Here is a 20,045-nt window from a genome sequence, read left to right as displayed (position 1 = left end):
GGATCAGGTAGGGTCTAAACTTTCCTACTCTGGTCAAGTTTTGTTCAGGCATTATGACAGATCTGAGTTCAGGTTACATTTGTAGGTCTTGTGGAAATGGATACATTAGAAGTTGAGTTCACTGAAGGTAATGTTTGTTTACTGTTTTCAGCTTTGCAGTGGGGGTAAAGACTTGAATTTTTGGAATAAAAGTAAATGTGTTTTAAATAAAGTGCTTGTTTCTAGTGGTTTCACCATTTGTGGAAGCTTCATTCACTGGTCCCTCCCCTTGAGATAAGAATGTGGGAAAGTACTTTTTGAACCCTTTATTCTGTGTACATGCTTGGGATGGCCAACTTCTGGTGACATTTGGCTGTGCATATATAATTGATTTTTCACCCATAATTAGCCCCAGGGATAAGCATAGGAGACCTTCTTCTACCTCTTTGCCAGGCTTCTCCTGGTAGGAATGATTAATGACCAGGAAGCATAGGGGAAGCATACTGGAAGCATACTGGAAGCACAGTCTCTAATTGGCGATAAGGAATCACATTGGAAGTAGTTCCTTCAAAACAGCCCCCTGGAACCCTCTGAGAAGGGAAAAAAGGGAGGAACTACATCGGATGTAGTTCCTCCTCTACTGGATGTGCTTCCCCTGTGCTTCCCCTGTGCTTCCACTATGGAACCTAGGTTTGCAAGGGTATGAGTCGAGAATAAAATGATCAAAGTTGAACTGAATACATGTTGGACAATACAATAGCTGGTGTGTTACGCCAAGAGGCGGTTATACCGGCTATACAGATACAGACACAGATACAATGTCAGCAAACATGTCATCAGTCATAATAATGTTGCTTCACTTGGTGGCAATGAAATCTCACCCATCTCTATGTCCACATTTATAATATTGTTGCAGAGCTAAGTATAACTGAAATTCAATTATATACCCTTTCGTAACCAACTTTCATGTAAATATGATGTAAGTCTAATGATGAGAAATAGCGTAAATGTATCACACTTACATGACATGGAAGATAGCAGCCATATTGACTGTACAAATGTAGGTGTATGGGTTATCTTGTGTGGTAAATGTGTGCAGTGATTGTGACGTGTAACAGGTAATGGTAGGCTTCAATCATGTAAAGGAACCATTGTAATGAAGAAGATAATGAACTATCATTATCAACAGTTACTGTGTTAACAATAGGGACACGACTGGTCTGATGGTACATATACATGTATACATGCATTAATTTTGATTTTCTTTGTGCAAAGGTATAGGAAAAGACTAGTCTTAGAATAGAAGATAGGAAAAATACATGTTGTGACTGGTGTTTCAATACATATACATGTATGACCTTACAGAGGTAAAGGTACAGTACTGCTGAAGCAGGATGGTACCCAGGCTAAGTAACTAAGGCTGTCTAAAGTAAAGGTACTACTGTCATGACTGTACAAGTACTAGTACTTTCCATAGCCACAAACAATATGACCTTTGGCCCAGCTATCTACATGTGGTTATTGTGGGACCAACCATTAAAGATCAGAGGGGTGACCAGAGGAAGAGGGTACTTGCATATGTACATTGTACATGTAATTTTATTTAGGATAGCTAATTTGCATGATAGCACATTTTTTCCTGCAATTTTTCTTTTGTTCTTAGTATCTACCTACCATTTTTTTCTGTTCTTTTATCTGAAAGTAAGTTGTATCAGGTAAAATTTGTGACACATATCCCCCTCGTCACCATTTCTGGTTTGTCCCTAAGGTTATGTGCCATATATGGATCATACACAAATATAGCACAGGGACCTTTTACATCCTATCAGTAACTCCCAAGTTAGGATGGGCTATATATTGATGGGCAATTGTTCATTACATAACAGAACATGTTCATGCACATGACCTTTATTTCAACTCAATCAAGAGAATTTACTTACTACTTAATCTTGACAAGTCTTACTTTTCTCTGCACACCTGCACTGCAACATTGAATATTACCTGCACCAGAATAATTTTACTTGCACCACTCAGTTACAAGTATGACAGTCAATACAGCTGAAAATACACATAAACATGATACACCTATGCAGTCTGACTGTCAATACAGCTGAAAATACACATACACCTACAGTTGTATATACATGTACATGTACATTGACCAGTGCAGGTTAGTTGCAGGTTGACATCAGAAATACAATGTACCTGCAAGGCTCTAAATTTACCTGCACTAACCTGCATATGCAGGTGGCATTTCGAGCCCTGTCTGTACTTTTAATCCATTTTCTAATGACACTTTTTCACGCAGAGACTGGATGAAGAGAAGTGGCCCAGAAAGGCCAAACCCATGGGAACGACCATGTACAGACTGGCAACTCTTCAACCTATACAGTGTTTACCTGCAGTACAGGGCCACCTGGCAGGCTGCCACCAAGCCAGACATGAATGTGCAAAACACAGCTAACCCTTGCCAGATGTGGAAAACAGAGGACAGTGAGAGTGTGAGTCAGTGAGCGAGTGTATCAGGCTGTCAAATCGCATAACAAATCTGAAATCCTGTAGTTGGAGGTAGGCTACATCCACTATTGTTATGACATGATGTTTATTTTTGTGTACAGTGTGTAGATGAAATGCATCATGAAAATAAAGAAAAAAAAAATAGACTAAATGGCAAAAATAATTTGAATGCAATTAATATTAGGTATCTTTGCACTGTATGCTGTAATATGATTTTGAATGCTTTATGAATAAAGTTACAATATCCTTGTCGAATAAGATGCGGGGGTGGACCTAGCAAAATTGTCTGCACTTGTACAAAATGTATTAATTTTTGGAAAGAAATAAGCACAAACCTAGACAAGTTTGGTCAATTACCAGGGTGTGTTATATTATGTATTTTATGTGCTAAAATAAAACATATTTTCTGTGGTGAATTTTCATCTTTGCTAAAGGGTTCAAACTTCACGTTCACACATTTCTTATCTCCAAATGATAATTTATTCTATTTCTGTTTCTTGTGCTTAGTTGTCATCTTTGTGAGAAGATTGGTAAGATTCAGTGAACTATTTTTGATGACAAATAAAGGTATAATTGAGTGTTAGCACCTGGACCTGAGTGACGTTCTGGTATTTTGGACCTGGACCTGACAGTTTTCTAGATACAGGTACAAGACAACCAGCAAACAGTCTTGTGATTTCGTTACCACCACAATCTTGATGTTGTATTTTTACAGCACATAATACAATGTACCACTAATACATACCCTTTCAAGATGGTGGTGTACTTTGAACCCAAGATAGTTCAAGTTACATTATAAAAATACTAGTAAGTGTAGTCTGTAGATTTGAGAATGTCAACTTTTGAAAAGTGGATAGATTTGAGAATGTCAACTTTGAAAAGTGGATAGTCTTGGTAGTTAGTAGTAGTACAGACGCGGGCTGGCTGGTGGTGGTGGAGATATGGGTATCAAATACATGTAGTTGGCGCAAGATTTTGTCAGCCTGAATGTATAGGGATTGACTTAAGTACATATTTATGTAAGTAAAAGTGACCCTTTCAACATGTAACTGTGTAAGTAGTAAGTAGTACCATAGTACTATAGTATTACTGTACTGTTGTTTGCTGCATACATAATTTACATGTGTATGTCAAAGGGTAAACTGAGTTAGAGTGTGTGTTTGACAGCAAAAGAAATGTCACTCGCCATCACCACAGAAACCCCATGCTTCAGCCACCTAAACAAAAGGATAAACAAACAAAAATCAACATCACGGTCGATACGGTATATCCTTACTTGACACGTTGGCTTTCTGAGTCTTCTTCGTGGTCGAGGACGATCTTTTTTGCCTCGTTGACGGGTGATGTCTCCACTGTACCGTTCGGCATACCGGTCACCCCTCCGTCAAACCTAACCATAGCGGGAAAATCGGGAAATCGGGAGTATAAGGAAGTTTTCCCGCCAGAGATTTGATAAAAAGAACCGCGGGGATGGGGAGGGGGGCACGATGAAAAGTCTAACTTGCAGATTTTCTGACTAAAATAGCGGACGTGTACGTGTCTTGGCTAGATTACAAAAGCGGTAACATCTTGATTCGGCGCCAAGAAATTCGGGAAAAGTCTTGTGAGGCCTTACAGTCCCTCGTGACCCACACGCGGGGTTATCGAAGGTTCTAGAAAACCTGAGGAAGGAAGTTACGACAACTAAAGGCCGGTCGACGCGTGTGCCCTTTTAGTTTTACGGTCTGTTCAAGTGTGAATTCCCTCAGGCTGACTAATTAGACACTGCTTGGTGGACAGGGAGGGTATAGACTACTTCCTAACCGGACAATCTCGAGGGAAGAAGGTTGACTTACCCGACAGAAGTGGGTTCACAGTCGGCCTCCGTTTCCATATTCTCGACTTCTTCGGACGACATTTTTCCCGGGATCAGAAAGTCTCGCACCAACTCTCGCTCGGTCTCGCGAGAAGTGGGGGATTCCCGGGGAATCAGGTGGAATTTCCCCCTCATGACGCATAGAAACCACGTATGACGCGCTTATGAATCAGCTGGGGGTTTTATCTGAACATTTTGAGGAAATTCTAACGTGACTTTAAGAGTCCGGTCACTGTCGGATGATGTCATCTCAGAACCTAAGACCAAAACCCTCATACACCAAAAGGACAGGTTATCCTGACAATGAATTAAGGCTAAGTTGACCTATAGTTGACCTATAACTACATGTAATATCAATAATATTACTATCAACTTGGACATCAGATTAAAGTGTTAAAGAGTAAACAATACAAACTAGGAACAATAAATCATGAAATATGAAGGCATCCTAAAATTATTATTTTCTAAAAGTTTATCTAATTTCACAAAGAAACTTGAGTTTGAAACAAATGCATTCATTGCTGACGATTTTAAAATAAAAAGACCTTTTGCAACTTTTTTTACCAACTAGGCTACAATATGACATCTTGTACCATGTTAATGGTTTAAACCCAGTAAAAACTAAGATCACATTCTAATATTCAAGGTAAGATTTAAAGTTGGTCAAAGCAGACCACTTAAGAAAAGAATGAAAAGCAACAATTGGATTGCAGTCTATAGTAACGTTTATTCCATGTTACAGTTTGGCATAATGAGTCAAATCTTAATTATGTACATTATCAGAACACATTATTACAGACTTCAATACCATTTTGCTACCTTACATGATAGTAAATGAAATACATGTACTAAACATTATGTGCATATTACTTAAATACTCCACAAAAATCTTTCTATTTCAAAAGAGTGAAGTTGTACTACATTAGTTATGATGCTGTTTAATCCATGGAATATTACATGTACCTTGAATTTTTTTCCACGTTGCTCCAAGTATTTGGTACTTTTCAGCAAGTATATTGGTTGGCAAATTGTTATGCTGTAATTATGGTGAACTAGTTGTGCAAATATACAGTTACAAAAGTTTATTCAAATTCAATGCTAAATGCTGAAGCATTAAGTACTTGGTACTCGGATTCTTGTCTTTGCCTAGCAATGAGAACAGGGACTGGGCGATATCAATGGACAAATGTACAGGTATATCCTGCATTCACATATACTTAACAGCATGTCAGCAGAATGTACTGCACCTGCACGATACATGGATTTTTCATGGTTTTTGTTGGATGTTTGGTCAACATTGCTTCAGAATTTTGCCTGTTGCAGACAATATCTTTTCTGACACAACATTTGAAAACTTATACACAGGATGTCATCCTTAATACCCAAATAAGACCTTAAACAAGATGTTCTGCCAAAGTGCTATGCACAATACATTACGGGCTTCGCAAAGGCACAGTACTTTCTGCCGACGTACTATACTTAGCACCTGCCACTATAAATCCACAAGTGTATTACAATGACAGCCAATAATTGCACCAGGCTAAATCCACAAAACAATTTGCTTCTGTGGGAAGTTCTTATTCCTCTTATTCCTCAGAACTGTTGTTTGCTCAAAACACGGCTTCTTTGAACAAAGTTGGACAAAACTGCATGTATGACAGTATAAACCTAAATGTCATATATAGTTTACGTGAAACATACAAGCCACACATGTGGCAGCTGTGGTCAAAGGTGACTGTAGGAACTATCATGTGATCAGATATGACTGATCAGTTGTCAGTGCAAAGCTAAATCCAATAAATAAAGTACTGCTGCAGTGAACAGAGGTTGACAAGAATGCATGGCTTGATCCGCCTAACTCATTGACAAACACCATGGTATACTGTAATTGACTATGTGCACTCATTCATTCATTTTCTATGCTGAGAAATACATTCTACTAGAGAGATAAGTGGGCATAAAGGTATACAACGTGTACATGAAAAGTTGCCTAACTGTGTCAGAAGCATAGGTAGACATTTGGCTGTTTCTAATGCTATTATTAATAATCATGTGCCTCTTTGCAAGGTTACATTTTGTATGACAGGACTCTTCAAGTAACTGCTTTTCAACATATTATCATGCGTAAATGTTTGGCAATACCTTGTAAGCATACTTGTTACAGGGCAGTGGTGTAGATATACAATCTTTGACTTCTTGCTTACTTTTTAAACATAACAGTGCCATTCAATGCAATTACAAAATGAACTGGGGTGAAGTATGCGACACAAATACATCTAACTTCTAAGTCATACAGATGCCACATGATCAATTCTGTACCTTACAATATAGAACTAAGAATACCAATTTTTAAGGAATCCCCTCTTTGACAAAAGGTGATACTTCATAAAGAGAACTGAATTCATTTACCACTGACCTACATTTATGCTCAATAACAAATACAATGCTTATTTTACTTATATACAGGCTTTTAGCTAGGGGTGTCCAGGGTGTCTTTTGGACGCCCTGTACTGAAAATACTAAGAAATTGGACGCCATACTTTTTGGTAGGACACCCTAAAGACGCCCTGTTTTTTTCCACTCCCAACCCCTGCCATGCACACATGCCTCCCTTCAGCCTTACTATAAATACAAAAATGATAGTTTACTGAAGGAGAAAAACTCAAATTCCTCAAAATTTGTACCTCAAAATACAAAAAGTAGTGTTTGAGAGCATTTTGACTTTCAAAAAAGGCCCCCTAAAAAGCTTGTGCACCGTGCATCTTTGCTGAGCATAGCATACAATGCAAAAAATGGACGCCCAACAAAAAAATCCTAGCTAAAAGCCTGCTTATATACCACAAAACAATGCAGTATACCTTTACAAAGGTTAGGTAGTACATAGCAGGTTTTACATGTGTTGTCAATGAAGCATAACATGATTCTATGTAGCATATCTCTTTGTCCACTGGCGAGCTATCCTATCGTGCTCCTCCCGTGCGTTGGTGTACTGCGTCGCAATGCTACCAACAAGAGGATCATCTGCAAATAACAAGAATAACGATGTTATTTTTTGGATGTACAGTTTTTTTTTTACAATAACATTTCCATGTAAATCAGTGTATCAAAGTTAGAGTAAAAGGAAAAACATTGGTGCATGGGTAAAGTGTGACTCTAAAATGAAAGTACAATATTCTATGAAGTAAAAAAAAAGCCTTGATTGGGTGCAGTTTTCCAGCCATCCTGAAATTCTTTTCCCTCATCATATTGAGTGCCAAAGGCATGAGGGGTTGTGCCAAACAGGGCCATTCAAAGCTTAGTATATGTGACATCTCTGTTTATATCTTCACACACTGACTTTTGTTCCTCAAAGAAGATGGATTGAGCAAAATTTTTGTCTGTCATGAGCAGCAAAATTCTGTCAGATTTAACCGAAAGACACTTGCTAGAACACTGATTAGCTGTATGCATCTGCTGTTATAGCCCGCATTACAGGGTACCATTACATGCATATTACACATCAATATCTACGAAATTATCATCTACCTAATGATACTATATCCCCGGGCACTCTGCACTTTTAATACCTTTAGATCAATGCAAGATATTAATCACTCCCTGCACTTCAGCAATGTTAGAACGATTATCATAACCACAAAAGCCGTCGTTAAAGTCAAGAGGCAAGATAATCTATTATTGATATTCCCCATATTCCCCGCATATGTCAGAAGAATTTGGAATATTCAGAATCTTCTTTGCTATAAACATGATGTTTTTTTTCAAATCCCAGTCTTTTCCAAAGAGGTTTTACTTACGAGGATTGCAGTCAGTTAGCAGTGAGCAGATGGACAGTAGGACTTTGGAGATGGTGAGGGCGGGGCTCCAGTTGTCCTTCAGTATGTCCAGACAGATCACACCTTGGCTGTTGATGTTACAGTGGTAGATACGAGTCCGGAATGTCACCTGGGCAGGCACAAATTAACAGTCGTGTCACTTCGTTTCTTTCTGAGGATCAATTACGACAGATCATTCTAAGGTCTTGATAAAATGTCCAACAGCAGCCACGGCTCACCTTAGGAGGTTTGAAGGGATAGTCTTGTGAGAAGTGGATGTCCAGGAAGAAAACTCCGCCCTCGTACACAGACCCAGGTGGCCCCAGGATGGTGGACACCCATTCATACAGGTTGTCTCCTTTTGGACCGGCACTGGCAAAAGATAACACAATATATATAAACTTTAAAATCACCTTTTGTATTCCTTACACTGTTGAATGTGTGTTCATTCCAGATCTTATGTGAATTCTCCTCTGTTTAAAAAGTGTAAATATCCAAATTTGTTGCAAACACGCCTTATCTTTCCTAGCTATGCAATTTCTTTTAATGCTCTATCCACCTTCTAATATTTTGCATCTCTCTAAGAGACTTGAAACATTTAAATGCAAAGTAAAGTTAACTACCAGACTGCATCCGTTAACACTTACAGAAGGGGCTCTTAAAATAATCCAGACTCACATTCAACAATAGTGAGACTGTTACTAAGTCAGTGCATAGCACACAGTTTGTCTCCACTATTTTGTGTTTGACAACTCTTACTTGTTCCACCATTCAGGAACAACAATAAGCCTTATCCCGGCAACCCTGATTAGGGCTGTCGACAGAATATTGTTTTCCGATGGCGCCTAAAACAAACATCTCCCTGGTAAGGGTAAACAGAGGCACAACACAGGTGAAAACCCCCGGGTTAATCCACACTTTAACAGGCAGGTGTTTCGGCTTGTTAGCGCTCACCTCTGACTACTAATCTTACCCCGGGGTGATTTTTAATACTATCAACAGCTACTCGTACACTGCATTATTGGCAGTGTTGTGAAACTACAAAGCAAACGTTGCTAGCTGTGATTAAATTGTAAACTCAAGGATTGTTAGCTAAGCTTTGAGTGCAAGCATTTAAAATTCCAGAAATTCCCCCCTAAAAACAATCCATGTGGTACAGTCGAAATGACACTAAGTACACCCTCCTCATTACTGGGATGAACTACTGTGAAATATGGGGAGGAGAGCAGGGCCAGACTGTGTCCAGACTGGCTGTACAGTTTTTGTTGGCAGTGTGCCATGGTTGGATTGACATATAGTGGGCTGGCCAAACAATCCCACTCTATAGCGTACACACCTTGTCAGCACAAAGGAAAGGGGATAAAGTTACATGAGCTGCTTAAAGCAGAAAAAAGTCCTCTTGATAGCGACACCAGGGCTAAACCTTTAACCCTGACATGCACCTGTTAGATGTACATTACTTGTCTGTAAGAATGGCAATTTTGTGCAAGGGAAACACAACAGTCTTTAAATATACATGTAAGTACAAACTAAACACCACTTCAAATGGGCAAACTTATGTTTCTGATGTTCCTTCCACACACAATAAATACTAAAACCGCTCCTCACAGTCATATCATATCAAGCAAATTGTCGTGAATAAAATAAAGTAATGCTTGCATGTAAGAAAAACAATTTCACCTATTTTTGAATTGATTACATGCTGAACCCTTGCTTTGTGAATGTACCTTTGTCTAAGTGTGATAAAAAACAAATCATCATGCCAAACACGTACATGCAGCAAATGGATTTAGACTAACCAATACCCTAAAACCTGTCTAACCATTTTCTGATATTGAGCAGAAGTGCAGCTGCTTCATGTCGTGTCACCTTTAATAATCAAAGTCCCAGTCTCCTTCCAAGGGCTCCTTTCAGTTTCAATATAACTTGTAGCCATCTTGGAGGGTCTACATAGGGGGATCCTGGTGATGCTTAATGGGAAATTCTGGCAGGCCGGTAACGGTTAACAGTAAGTTTTTGGGGACAATTTGTTTTATCCATGGGGTGTCTGGGAAAACTAGTCTTTTGGCCTTGGGTGCTACGTTATAATGATTTTTGGGCAATCTGACATTCGACTACATGATACAAAGAATACCTCAATAACACTTAACAATGATGCTTGGTGAAATTAAATCGGCCAATTAACAAATAACAATTAAGTTTGGTGAAATTAAATTGACCAATTATGCTTCACAAAGAATTTCCCAGCAATATTTATCATTAACACAGCCAGCTACAATTAACAGTGAATTGAATTGAATTGCCTCACAGAAAAAGGTATGCAGACAAAGTGGCAAGATTGTACCACAAACTGAGACACAAGACCAGACACTTCATTTCCTATAAACTAAGCGACATAGAATCCACTTTCTGTCTTTTTCTAATACTATTCCTGATTTCTTTCCCACCTGTCCCATTTCCTGGCTAGGGAATTTGACAGTAGCTTTCTTTGCTTACTCATTTGCCTAATACTGTATCATATATCCTGCACATAAGGTGTGCAGGTGGTAAGGTTAGCGAGGGTCAATGTTACAAATGTCACCAATCTTTCCAAGAAACAGCTGCTGAAATATGACTGTTGTGTCCAAATTCTTTTTGCATTAGAATCATGTCCATCCTTTTTCCCAAATGGCCGATGTATGTAATTACATACAGGTATAACACTGTGTATTTTCACAAGTATGTAAGTCATGGCTTATTGGAAGCTAAGTGTTGTAAGGCAAGCATTTTGTTTACATGAAGAAATTTGAAATAAGATCTGTCCCTACAATCTGGTCAAGGAGAACTGTAACTGATTCCTTTAAAATTCTGCTTACATAATTTGTCTAATCCCTAGCCTACTATAGTACAAAATACGACATGCATTTTACTTGATTCAGATTACACCCTTTGGAAGTGCTAAGCAAGCAAAGATTGAGATTGTAAATTATACCTGATTTCTCAAAGGCCAACACGACTGCCGTATCATAATAAATCAAGATATGGTTTGTGATGATGTTACAATTTATGGCACAGTCAGTATGCCTGAACTGACCCACATCGAATCAAACATCTCGTGAGCGAAATGGTTTAACTTGACCTTACGTTAATAGAGTCAATCACTCATACATAAGCCAGATAATTTCTATCAGGACTAATTGATTTTCCAGTGAGAATAGCCAGTGGTACATGTTCAGTCAGATGGCTGCTAGTCCAACTCTCTTTACACTTGATCTGTCACTGTTACAATTGTCTCTAAGTAAGATTAAAATCCTCTTTATGCTAAACAGAATATACTCTTCTAAGGGACCAGAACACTTGATGATTTTGGACTCCCTACCAATATGGTAATGATGTGTGGCAACAAGACCGTGACCATAACTCAATGGAAGAACCCTAAATAAAATAAACGTACATGAACAGGTAAATGTTTAAGCAATTTTCAGAATTACAAGCCCACATTGCCAACATTCATTTACACTTAATGCAAAATATAGCAATACACAGGTGGTCAGCATAAAGCAATATATACCCAGTACATGAGCGCAGGTTAGGTTGTAGACATCAGAAATACCTGCACAGCTTCAATTTTACCTGCACTAACCTGCAAAAACAAGTTTTGTTTTGAGCCCTGGCAATATATATCTGAGGCTTGCCTGGATTTCTATCAATGCAGCATTTTCTTTAAGGTACAGCAATACCATAACAATCAATCTGAAAAAAAGATAAGTCTTTGAAACCATTGCTTGGATTGTAGGTTTTAAAAATGGGATGACGCTCATGGGTTTATCACTCAATTGACCCAGTGGATATAAACTATGCATGTGACCAGAAATGCATTTCATGACTGATTTGTCTTTAGAAATTGAACATCATTGATTTCTTGTAAGTACGAACCGTAGGTGGCATCACTGGAGATGGTTTTAGGGTATTTACTGTAATAAAATCTGTCGAAATCCTTCCAGAATCAAAGTCAACCTTAACGTAATCATGGAAAATTTAAGATAGGTGCTTATTTCATCTTCATGTAACAGGTTTATCGCTAGCATTTCAGTCGTTACAATATGGCTGATAGAAAGGAGAATTTTGGCATAATTCCAGTTCTGTATTTAGGAGCCAAAATGTTAGGTTACTGGGTACAATAGCTGTAGGTTTGTATAACAAGACTCAAACGTTCAACATGATTATTTCTAACACCGCGTTCACCTTCTCCCTACTGACTGTTCATATAACTGACACAAAGGTGAGTGAATTTTAGCACACAATGCTCCGGAAAGAGGAGCACTAGCACTGGATAAAGCCATCTGAGTTTCCGTAGTATTTTACCATTCCATGATAAAAAAGCTGATAACTTATGATTCATAAACTACTGCGAGGTCAATTTCAACAATCAGTAATCAATTAAATCTTCCAGTCTTAAATTTTACTGACTTATCTGAAAAATAAATCATCTACTGCTAAGCCTTTAAAGGTATTTTAGTTTACTCTAGTGGACATTTAGTATACCTTATCTTTTTCATGCATCTATTACCATACATTTATCTTATGTTATATTAATAAATCATCGTTATGATGCAGTTCAAAGGTGAACTATATCTAAAGCAGGATCTGAAGAACAATTTGCATATCTGATAACCAATGATTTTTGCACGTTACCTAAGAATTCATCAAAGTGACTGTAAAATATCCTGCTGTGGTCTAGTGTTTAAACTATCTGGACCAAAAGGTTGGGAGTTTGAATCCTGTAAAATAACACTAGTAAGTACTTTGAACCCTGTTGTAAAAGCTATGGGCTAGTTTACACACCACAGCAAGTTTATTTTGGGTATGGTTCAAATCAATAGGACAATGTTTAAACAATAAACAATATCAAGGTTAATTGTATACATCTGAACAGAAGAAAAACAAAGGTATATTACAATGATCCTATTCTAGATCCTATTATTAATATCAGTTAAACTGGATAGTAAGGGATGGAGATGCATACCATGCAGACATTTTAGATTGCAGGTAACATATATCAATTCACATTCTCTATTTGGCAAGCTGATAATAGTCATATTATGAAACACATAGACAACAGATATTAAGTATTTCAAGCCCTGAATCTACTTGTACATGTCTCAACATGTATGCATGTGTATACAGTCTTCTTGGTACATACTACTATACTACGTATACAGTAACATATCTGTATCTATATCTGTATGGGTATAGCCAGTATAACCGCCCTTCGGCGTAACACACCAGCTAGTGTACACATGCCTATACACAAAGAGTCAAATTTTGGCAAGTAAGCCATTTTGTTTACAGTAAACAAATGATAGTACGGAAGTAAATACGGGTCAAGTTTCATCTACATATACAAGCATCGAATATGTTTGGGGATGTTGCCAAATTTTCCTATGAACACTGAGTGGAAAACAGCTTTTGCATCCTTGACTTGGAGCAGCCACTCAGAGTCTGAGACCTTATACGATTTGTCAATCAAATTACATGCAATAGACAGTGCCACTTCATGAACAGGGTCACTTGCGTAACAGCAACAGATATCTAATAACCTGCATCAGATAATTCTGTAGTTAGTATGCTTTGGGTAACATGGCAAGATATGTCTGACCAAGCACAGGCAAGTCTACATACACATATTGGAAGAAAGAGGCCATTCTGGGAGCTACATGTATCTTTGGTAGCAGAATAGATTTCTGTTAAGAGGGGATATAATATATATTGATACCTATCCCTTTAAGTACACCTGGGTCGTAGGGCACAGTAAAATGTACACTTACAATACTTAGGGTTGAGGACTTGATACATTATTTCTTTTCTTTCCCTCCTTGTTCTCATACATATTCTTGAACAAGAATACAAAGTAGAATTACCCTATTGAATAATGCTTTTGCAATGCCACTATCTTTTGGATAGGACCAAAACTGCTGGGTACATACATAATTGTATGTAGACATTCTATCCAAAATCAGCATCAATGAAGCCATTACTTACCAGTTTGTATCATTTTACCTGATTCCTACACTAACACTAGTAACAGTTACTATGACCATAAAATGCGCAGTAAAGATTTTGCAGGGCTATACTATAGTTTGGGACTTATCTACACAATCAGTAGACACCTGCTACAGCCTAGGCAATGGAAATCCTGCATCTCTTTGATCTGATCTCATGACCCCCTTTTCATGTATGCCATCTGTTAGCTTGCTGTACATAAAGAAACCACAGCCGGGTACTATCCTACACAGCAAGGGTACATGCAGCTTACAATCTCTTCATATTTTCATGTCTTACAAGAACAAAAATCCTAAACAAAAATTATCTCCAAGCAGAGGTTTAGGCTTTGGCTTATTCTTTATCATCTTGATGTGTTTTTAGGCATTTTCATCTGGCTTTTTTTTTTGTACTGGAGTCTTTTCTTTTACGCCAACCTTTTGGGTGGCAAATGGTAACTGCCTGGCAAATGGATACTACTACCTGGCCAATTTGATTATGTCTTTGCAGCCATTAAAAGATCTGCTTGGAGATTAGAATAAAAATGCATACTGAAAAGGCATGTTCTTTGGACTGCATTAGAGATCCAAAATGCTGTTAGTTTTTCCAGGCAAGAGACACAAAACAAGTGGTTCAAAGGCAATGGGACCCTGGTGTCCATAGCATTGGTAAGAATCACTACCTTCAGAAACCCTGAAATACAACGTAATTTGTGACCTTCAAAGCTAGACATCAAGGTGAAGTGGGGAGGGGCTCATGTCTGATTCAAGCCCGACAAGAAAAACAGGAGGACCTAAACAAAAGACCAGGGGGCATGATCCTACTTCAAAGGCTGATTCAGCTTACAATGGCCCAACAGAAGGCCAGTCGTTATCTCGTCCTTTGTTCCTCTGATACCACTAGATAAAAAGGACTAACAAGAAAGGACTTCAAGGAGCACTAGGAAAATCATTTACATTGTTAACAAACATCCCCAACTGTCAAAAGCAATTTCTACTGCTTAGAGATGACTAAAATGTCAAACTGAGAAAGGAAAGATTGGAGCCTAAAGATTGTACTAGTAAGAATAGACACAGTCTTACAAAAATTCTAACCTATATTTGTAGGAAATTTCAGGGCAAGTCAATAAATACTCACAAATAAATCAACAAAATTAATATCATACATCTCAACTACATTATGCATAATGGTCTGGACACTTTGTTGTCAGACCATGTGAATTACTGCATATAAACAGGATTGAAAATTTTCTTTGTACATGTAATATCTAAACAAAATTGCGTCATTTCCAGAAAGCAGTAAGTTGTTGTTACCTACACCTGGAAAATGCAGCCCTATATATGGTCCATAGAACCAAAACAACGAACAATAGACCATTACCACACATTGACTTACCAACAAAGAATTCTAAAGTAATTGTTGTCATTTTTAAAAACATCATCAGGCACTGGGTCCAAATCTTAGTCCTACCATCCAATGATAATGTATAATCTGAACCTTGATTTGTTTAGCATATTTCTTTTTGTCCTTCATAATTTGATTAAAATGACATCACAGCTCTTGTACTATCACTAAGAAGCTGAGACAACTTAGCAATGTCACAGACCAGCATCACATGTAAATGTACACAACAGTTTCATTCAATTTTCAAATACCGAAATCTATATTCATGGTTTACTCTCAGAGAAGGCAGTCACTTGGGATAGACATGGTTTGAAGGGCAATATGCCTGAATTAGGTAGGGTGGGGCTTCTAAGTTGACACTGTATTTACCTTTACCTAAATGAAATAATGATCTGTTTTCCAACCAAGATGATATTAAAAAAAAACCCAGAAAACCACTTTCTAGTTGGCATAGATAAGACAAAAATGCCATAACTCTTAGTCTAATTCAATCTTTTGTAAATATTGCTCTATACCTGCATTCTAATATATCTGACAGAGCGTACATGTATATGGTATGGTAACACCACAGACAAAAATGCAGTTGCTGTGTTCTTCCAACACAAGCCTGCATGTCTCTAAATAATAACAGGGGTGAGGAGTGACCTTTAATGAAATAAATATCTGCCAGTTTGGAATTCTCTCTCATGGGGGCTTTAGCATTTACAGACATCACGAACCATGACATTCACAGTTTAGAGCCTGGACGAATTGTACCTTATCCTCACTTTACACACATCAAATTTTATGTATTTCTAGGTTACAACCCCACCGCCTATAACTGTAACAGCTTATTTATAATCCTAGTTGATATGACAGGGCTCGAAATTCATTTTGGGAATAGGTGCACTGGTGCACCCAACCTAAAAAATTAGGTGCACAGAAATTTTTTTGGTGCACCATATGAAACAAAACCTAATTGCAGGTATTACAGCTCCTCTTCTGGGCTTTAATCTGAACTGGGACCTAACTGCAAAATCTTACACAAGTACTACATTAGTACAAGAAAAATTCTATTTGTCTGACCCTTAGATGCCAAGAATATCCTGTATACTATTATACATTTAATCTGTATAAAAATACCTACAAAAATACTTGGGTGCAAAAAAATTGGGTGCACAGCTCCAATTTTGGGTGCACTAAGGTGCACATGCACCCAGTATTTCCAGCCCTGTATGAACTACCTGTGTAGCCATGCTGCTTTCCCATACATGACTAATGTAGCCATGTGCAGTATGCATACACAATGAGCAGCACAGAGAGGAATTACTGTGTGATTAATATTTGAAAGGACAATGTCTAAGCTTGATTAAGCAAAGGAACTGATTAGTACAATGCACATAATGGTACACTGCTGAGACAAAACTTAACTTATTTTTATAGCTTGTAATATTAAATGTAACACCCTGTATGGTACCGAGGGTATCTGAGGGTATAGTTGTTTGCAGTATAATTAATATGGCATATAATAATTACACATGTAGGCATCATAAAATTCGCTAGTAATACTATATGGAGGATTTCAGTCTTGTGACCAACTGGCTTTTCTTTTGTTTTCCCTATCTCATTTTTAAGGGTAAAAACACATGTCTATGTGCCTGTCTTTAGAATTGTTGCAAAATATATAATATACGTATTCAAAAAAACTTAATATAACAAAACTAAATCACCACTTTTGATCACTTTCACTTTCATTTAACTTTCCACGTTACTCAAGGGTCGGTTTTAAATACTGCAAAAGCTGTTACTAGTATGTCATTGTCTGTGGGACACTTTATAACATTCTCTTGGCTGACAATGTCAGTTTGTTTATGTTACAATTACAAAGACCTGTCACTGATGACCGTAATGATAATAACATTGTATTGGAAGACTAATTTTACTTTACAGAAGAGTAATTCAAAGGTCTAAGATAATATTGAAAGGTTAAGAAATTATGTATGGCACTGTGGCACAACTTTATACAAGGCCCTTATTTATCATTACTGCATTTTGTTAGGTTCACCTTAAACATAATCTATAATAGGGAATGTTGAAAATCTCACGTTTGATGGACTCTGACAAGATTTTGCATTTTTAAAAGGAAACACGACAGAATGAAATGTTAACACACACCAGATCTGACCGTAGTAAACCTAAGAATAGATCATTAGATGCAAGGTCACATGTAACATTTTCATGCTCGTAAAACTGTAATAGTCTAATCAATAATCTTAATGTCACAAACGGGACAGTTAATGCCTGCTATATTACAAATATCTTTGCAGCTATTCCATACTACAGTTACAGTCGTGGACTGCTAGTGTTGGTTTAAGCCAGGATACTATAAATTTTCATGGAAAACATAAATATATTAGCACCATTGGGAATCAGGGGCGGGATGGCCACAAATAATGCGGGTAATCATGAATTGCAAAGAAAATGATAATCAACACGAATAACAAACACAATACTCTCTGTAAAAAGGGGATCGGCAAAATGTACTGCTAGTTCTTTTGAACCTATTTCAACTTTTCACATACTGCACATCATGGCTTTACCTAAATTGCTACAAGTAGCTGTCTTTGTTTGCTTTAAAGAGGCAGTCAGTTTCTTTGTTCACATGGATAGAAACTGCTTTTTCTGTTAAGTCCCTTTGAGATGTATGTACAAACATGACCTAGAACATGTAACGTTAGGTCAGGTGAGGAACGTTAACGTTAAGACCTTCTTAAGGGTTCTTTTATAGGAATTAGATCTGAGATGTTTAGTCTTGCTCCGACCCCACCTGTAGAAACCCAAGCCCTGGCCATCTTCACCCCAACTTGTTCGGGTGCTACTTGACACCTGGGTACTCAGGAGGACCCTTTGTTTGTCACCTGTGTGGAAAGCCGGCTCTGTTTGTGTAGGGAGAGCCTCCACTCTCACAACCTCACCTTAACCTTAACAACTCCACATCTATCTACCTGCAGTTGGGCGGCGGGTCCAGCGTGATTTCTGCCAGCTCTTTCTGGATCCTGCACAAAAACAATGCCAGGAACAGGTGAGAGTTACCCAGAGGGAAATATCCCTGCCCCCAAAACAACTGGAGACGCGATAAAATAAACCATGAGCAGAAGCTGACAAAGGAAGGCGACATAATCACTGTGCAAAGTACACACACAAGATGGCCGCCTCAGCTGACCCTCCCGTTATTTCATGCACCACCATACTCCCTTCCCCGCCCTTAAACACCACCAATTCCACATCCACGTCAAACTAGACTTTCCAACCAACAAGATGGTATAAATCGGGCCGACTTCCCCCACTTCTGTGTCCAACAGTACAAGGTTTTAGCTTATATGCAAATGAGCTGATTGGCAGTATTACAAGGAGAGGCTGGCATGATTAATCGTGATAGAAAATGCAGCGTCGCTATGTTATTAATGCCGAATTGATCTGGTACCTCTTAGCGCTGGTGGACAGCGCCTTGGTGGACTTGAGCAGCTTAAGGTTGTTGTCTCTCTGGTCCTTGGGCCTTCGGGAAGAGTTGGAGGAAGAACTTGAAGACGTCCCGGCTTGCTCGGCTGCAGACATCTTCCTGCGTCTCTCTCCGTGCGGCTCCGAACCCCCTCACTTCGCTACCGCAGATCACACCAGGGACAACTGCGCCTGGAATGGGACCCCAAGGTCACTGGTTCAATTCCCAGGGCACCGACAATCCCCACAAACTAGATACACAGTCCTCAAACTAGTCTCGATGGCTCGAATCCTGTGGAGTGAAAAAAAAAAATGGGATGAGAATTCAACATCCCCTCGGAATAAAATGTCACTGTGAAACACCGGCCATTTAAATCTTAAATCACCAATTAAATGATTCGTGTCACTGATAATACTCAAGGAGACTCTTCAGAATAAGTAGCAAGGGAATCAAAAGGACTTCAAACATAGACACTTTGTCTAACAATAAAGGTAACGTTACACACTACAACCGACATTGAAGTCGAGTCAATGCATCATCAAAGAGTAATTGAGGCAAAACAGCCGGTACAAAACTATCCGTTCCTGTCTCAATCACAGGGCAGGGATCGCTCTATTTCCGCCATTTGTCGGGAGTTTGGGTCTAGCACAAGCCGTGAAGTTCGACATTGACCGCTAATTTCCCGCAAAACCGCGCGAAAATGATGAAAATTTGGTGGACACAAACCTGCACCGCGTGCCCGGGCCTCCCGACAGATTCCTGGCTGTTCCCATTCCCTCCCTCCGGAAATTCCAGTGGTCACTGCGCGGAATTTTTAATCTCATTTCCCGATAATGTCTACCCTACATCACCACAATATTCGGTCAAAATAGACACACATTGTTACAAGGAAAGATTTAAACCAATCCTTGAGACTCGACTTGGACGTAGACAAATTTAAAGTCGGACGTGATATTTCAAAAGAGGGGGTGCCGGTGGC

The 20,045-nt window shown here is 38.5% G+C and overlaps 2 protein-coding genes across 7 annotated transcripts in view; both read right to left on the bottom strand.

The window, feature by feature from the left end:
• LOC109465305 (dnaJ homolog subfamily C member 7-like) overlaps positions 1-4,444 on the bottom strand; it is a 46,626-nt gene extending 42,182 nt beyond the window's left edge. For both annotated transcript variants that reach the window (XM_019762504.1, XM_019762505.1), the window contains exons 1-2: positions 4,332-4,444; positions 3,773-3,886 (exon numbers count right to left, since the gene is read on the bottom strand). In XM_019762504.1, coding sequence (XP_019618063.1) covers positions 3,773-3,886; positions 4,332-4,393 — 176 coding nt within the window. In that variant the 5' untranslated portion in view covers positions 4,394-4,444. The remainder of the gene's footprint in view (positions 1-3,772; positions 3,887-4,331) is intronic.
• Positions 4,445-7,035: 2,591 nt separating this feature from the next.
• On the bottom strand, positions 7,036-19,873 carry LOC109465337 (ubiquitin-conjugating enzyme E2 E1-like). Of its 5 annotated transcripts, none has more exons than XM_019762552.1 (6): positions 19,637-19,743; positions 19,052-19,357; positions 18,573-18,623; positions 8,403-8,535; positions 8,146-8,293; positions 7,036-7,372 (listed from the first exon to the last, which is right to left on the bottom strand). In XM_019762552.1, exons 2-6 carry the CDS (start codon positions 19,180-19,182, stop codon positions 7,275-7,277), a joined length of 561 nt encoding a protein of 186 aa, XP_019618111.1. In that variant the 5' UTR covers positions 19,183-19,357; positions 19,637-19,743; the 3' UTR covers positions 7,036-7,274. The 5 variants fall into 5 exon arrangements, with proteins under 5 accessions (XP_019618111.1, XP_019618108.1, XP_019618109.1 ...); XM_019762549.1 differs by having other exon boundaries at positions 19,572-19,725; XM_019762550.1 differs by having other exon boundaries at positions 19,582-19,725.
• Positions 19,874-20,045: the final 172 nt, after the last annotated feature.

Source organism: Branchiostoma belcheri, unplaced genomic scaffold (assembly GCF_001625305.1).
Source record: "Branchiostoma belcheri isolate BF01 breed outbred unplaced genomic scaffold, Haploidv18h27 scaffold15, whole genome shotgun sequence".
Lineage (NCBI taxonomy): Eukaryota > Metazoa > Chordata > Leptocardii > Amphioxiformes > Branchiostomatidae > Branchiostoma > Branchiostoma belcheri.
The sequence above is the reverse complement of the archived record's forward strand: the minus strand, read 5'-3'. Positions and strand labels throughout refer to the sequence as shown.

What these genes read in the sequence shown, in the direction of transcription:
- LOC109465337 (XM_019762548.1), bottom strand. Translation starts at nt 19,182, where the DNA reads ATGTCTGCAGCCGAGCAAGCCGGGACGTCTTCAAGTTCTTCCTCCAAC. An exon ending in CTGTCCACCAGCGCTAAGAG is followed by an intron (nt 18,624 to 19,051) that starts GTACCAGATCAA and finishes GTTTTTGTGCAG; the next exon opens with GATCCAGAAAGAGCTGGCAG. An exon ending in ATCCCTTCAAACCTCCTAAG is followed by an intron (nt 8,294 to 8,402) that starts GTGAGCCGTGGC and finishes GTGCCTGCCCAG; the next exon opens with GTGACATTCCGGACTCGTAT.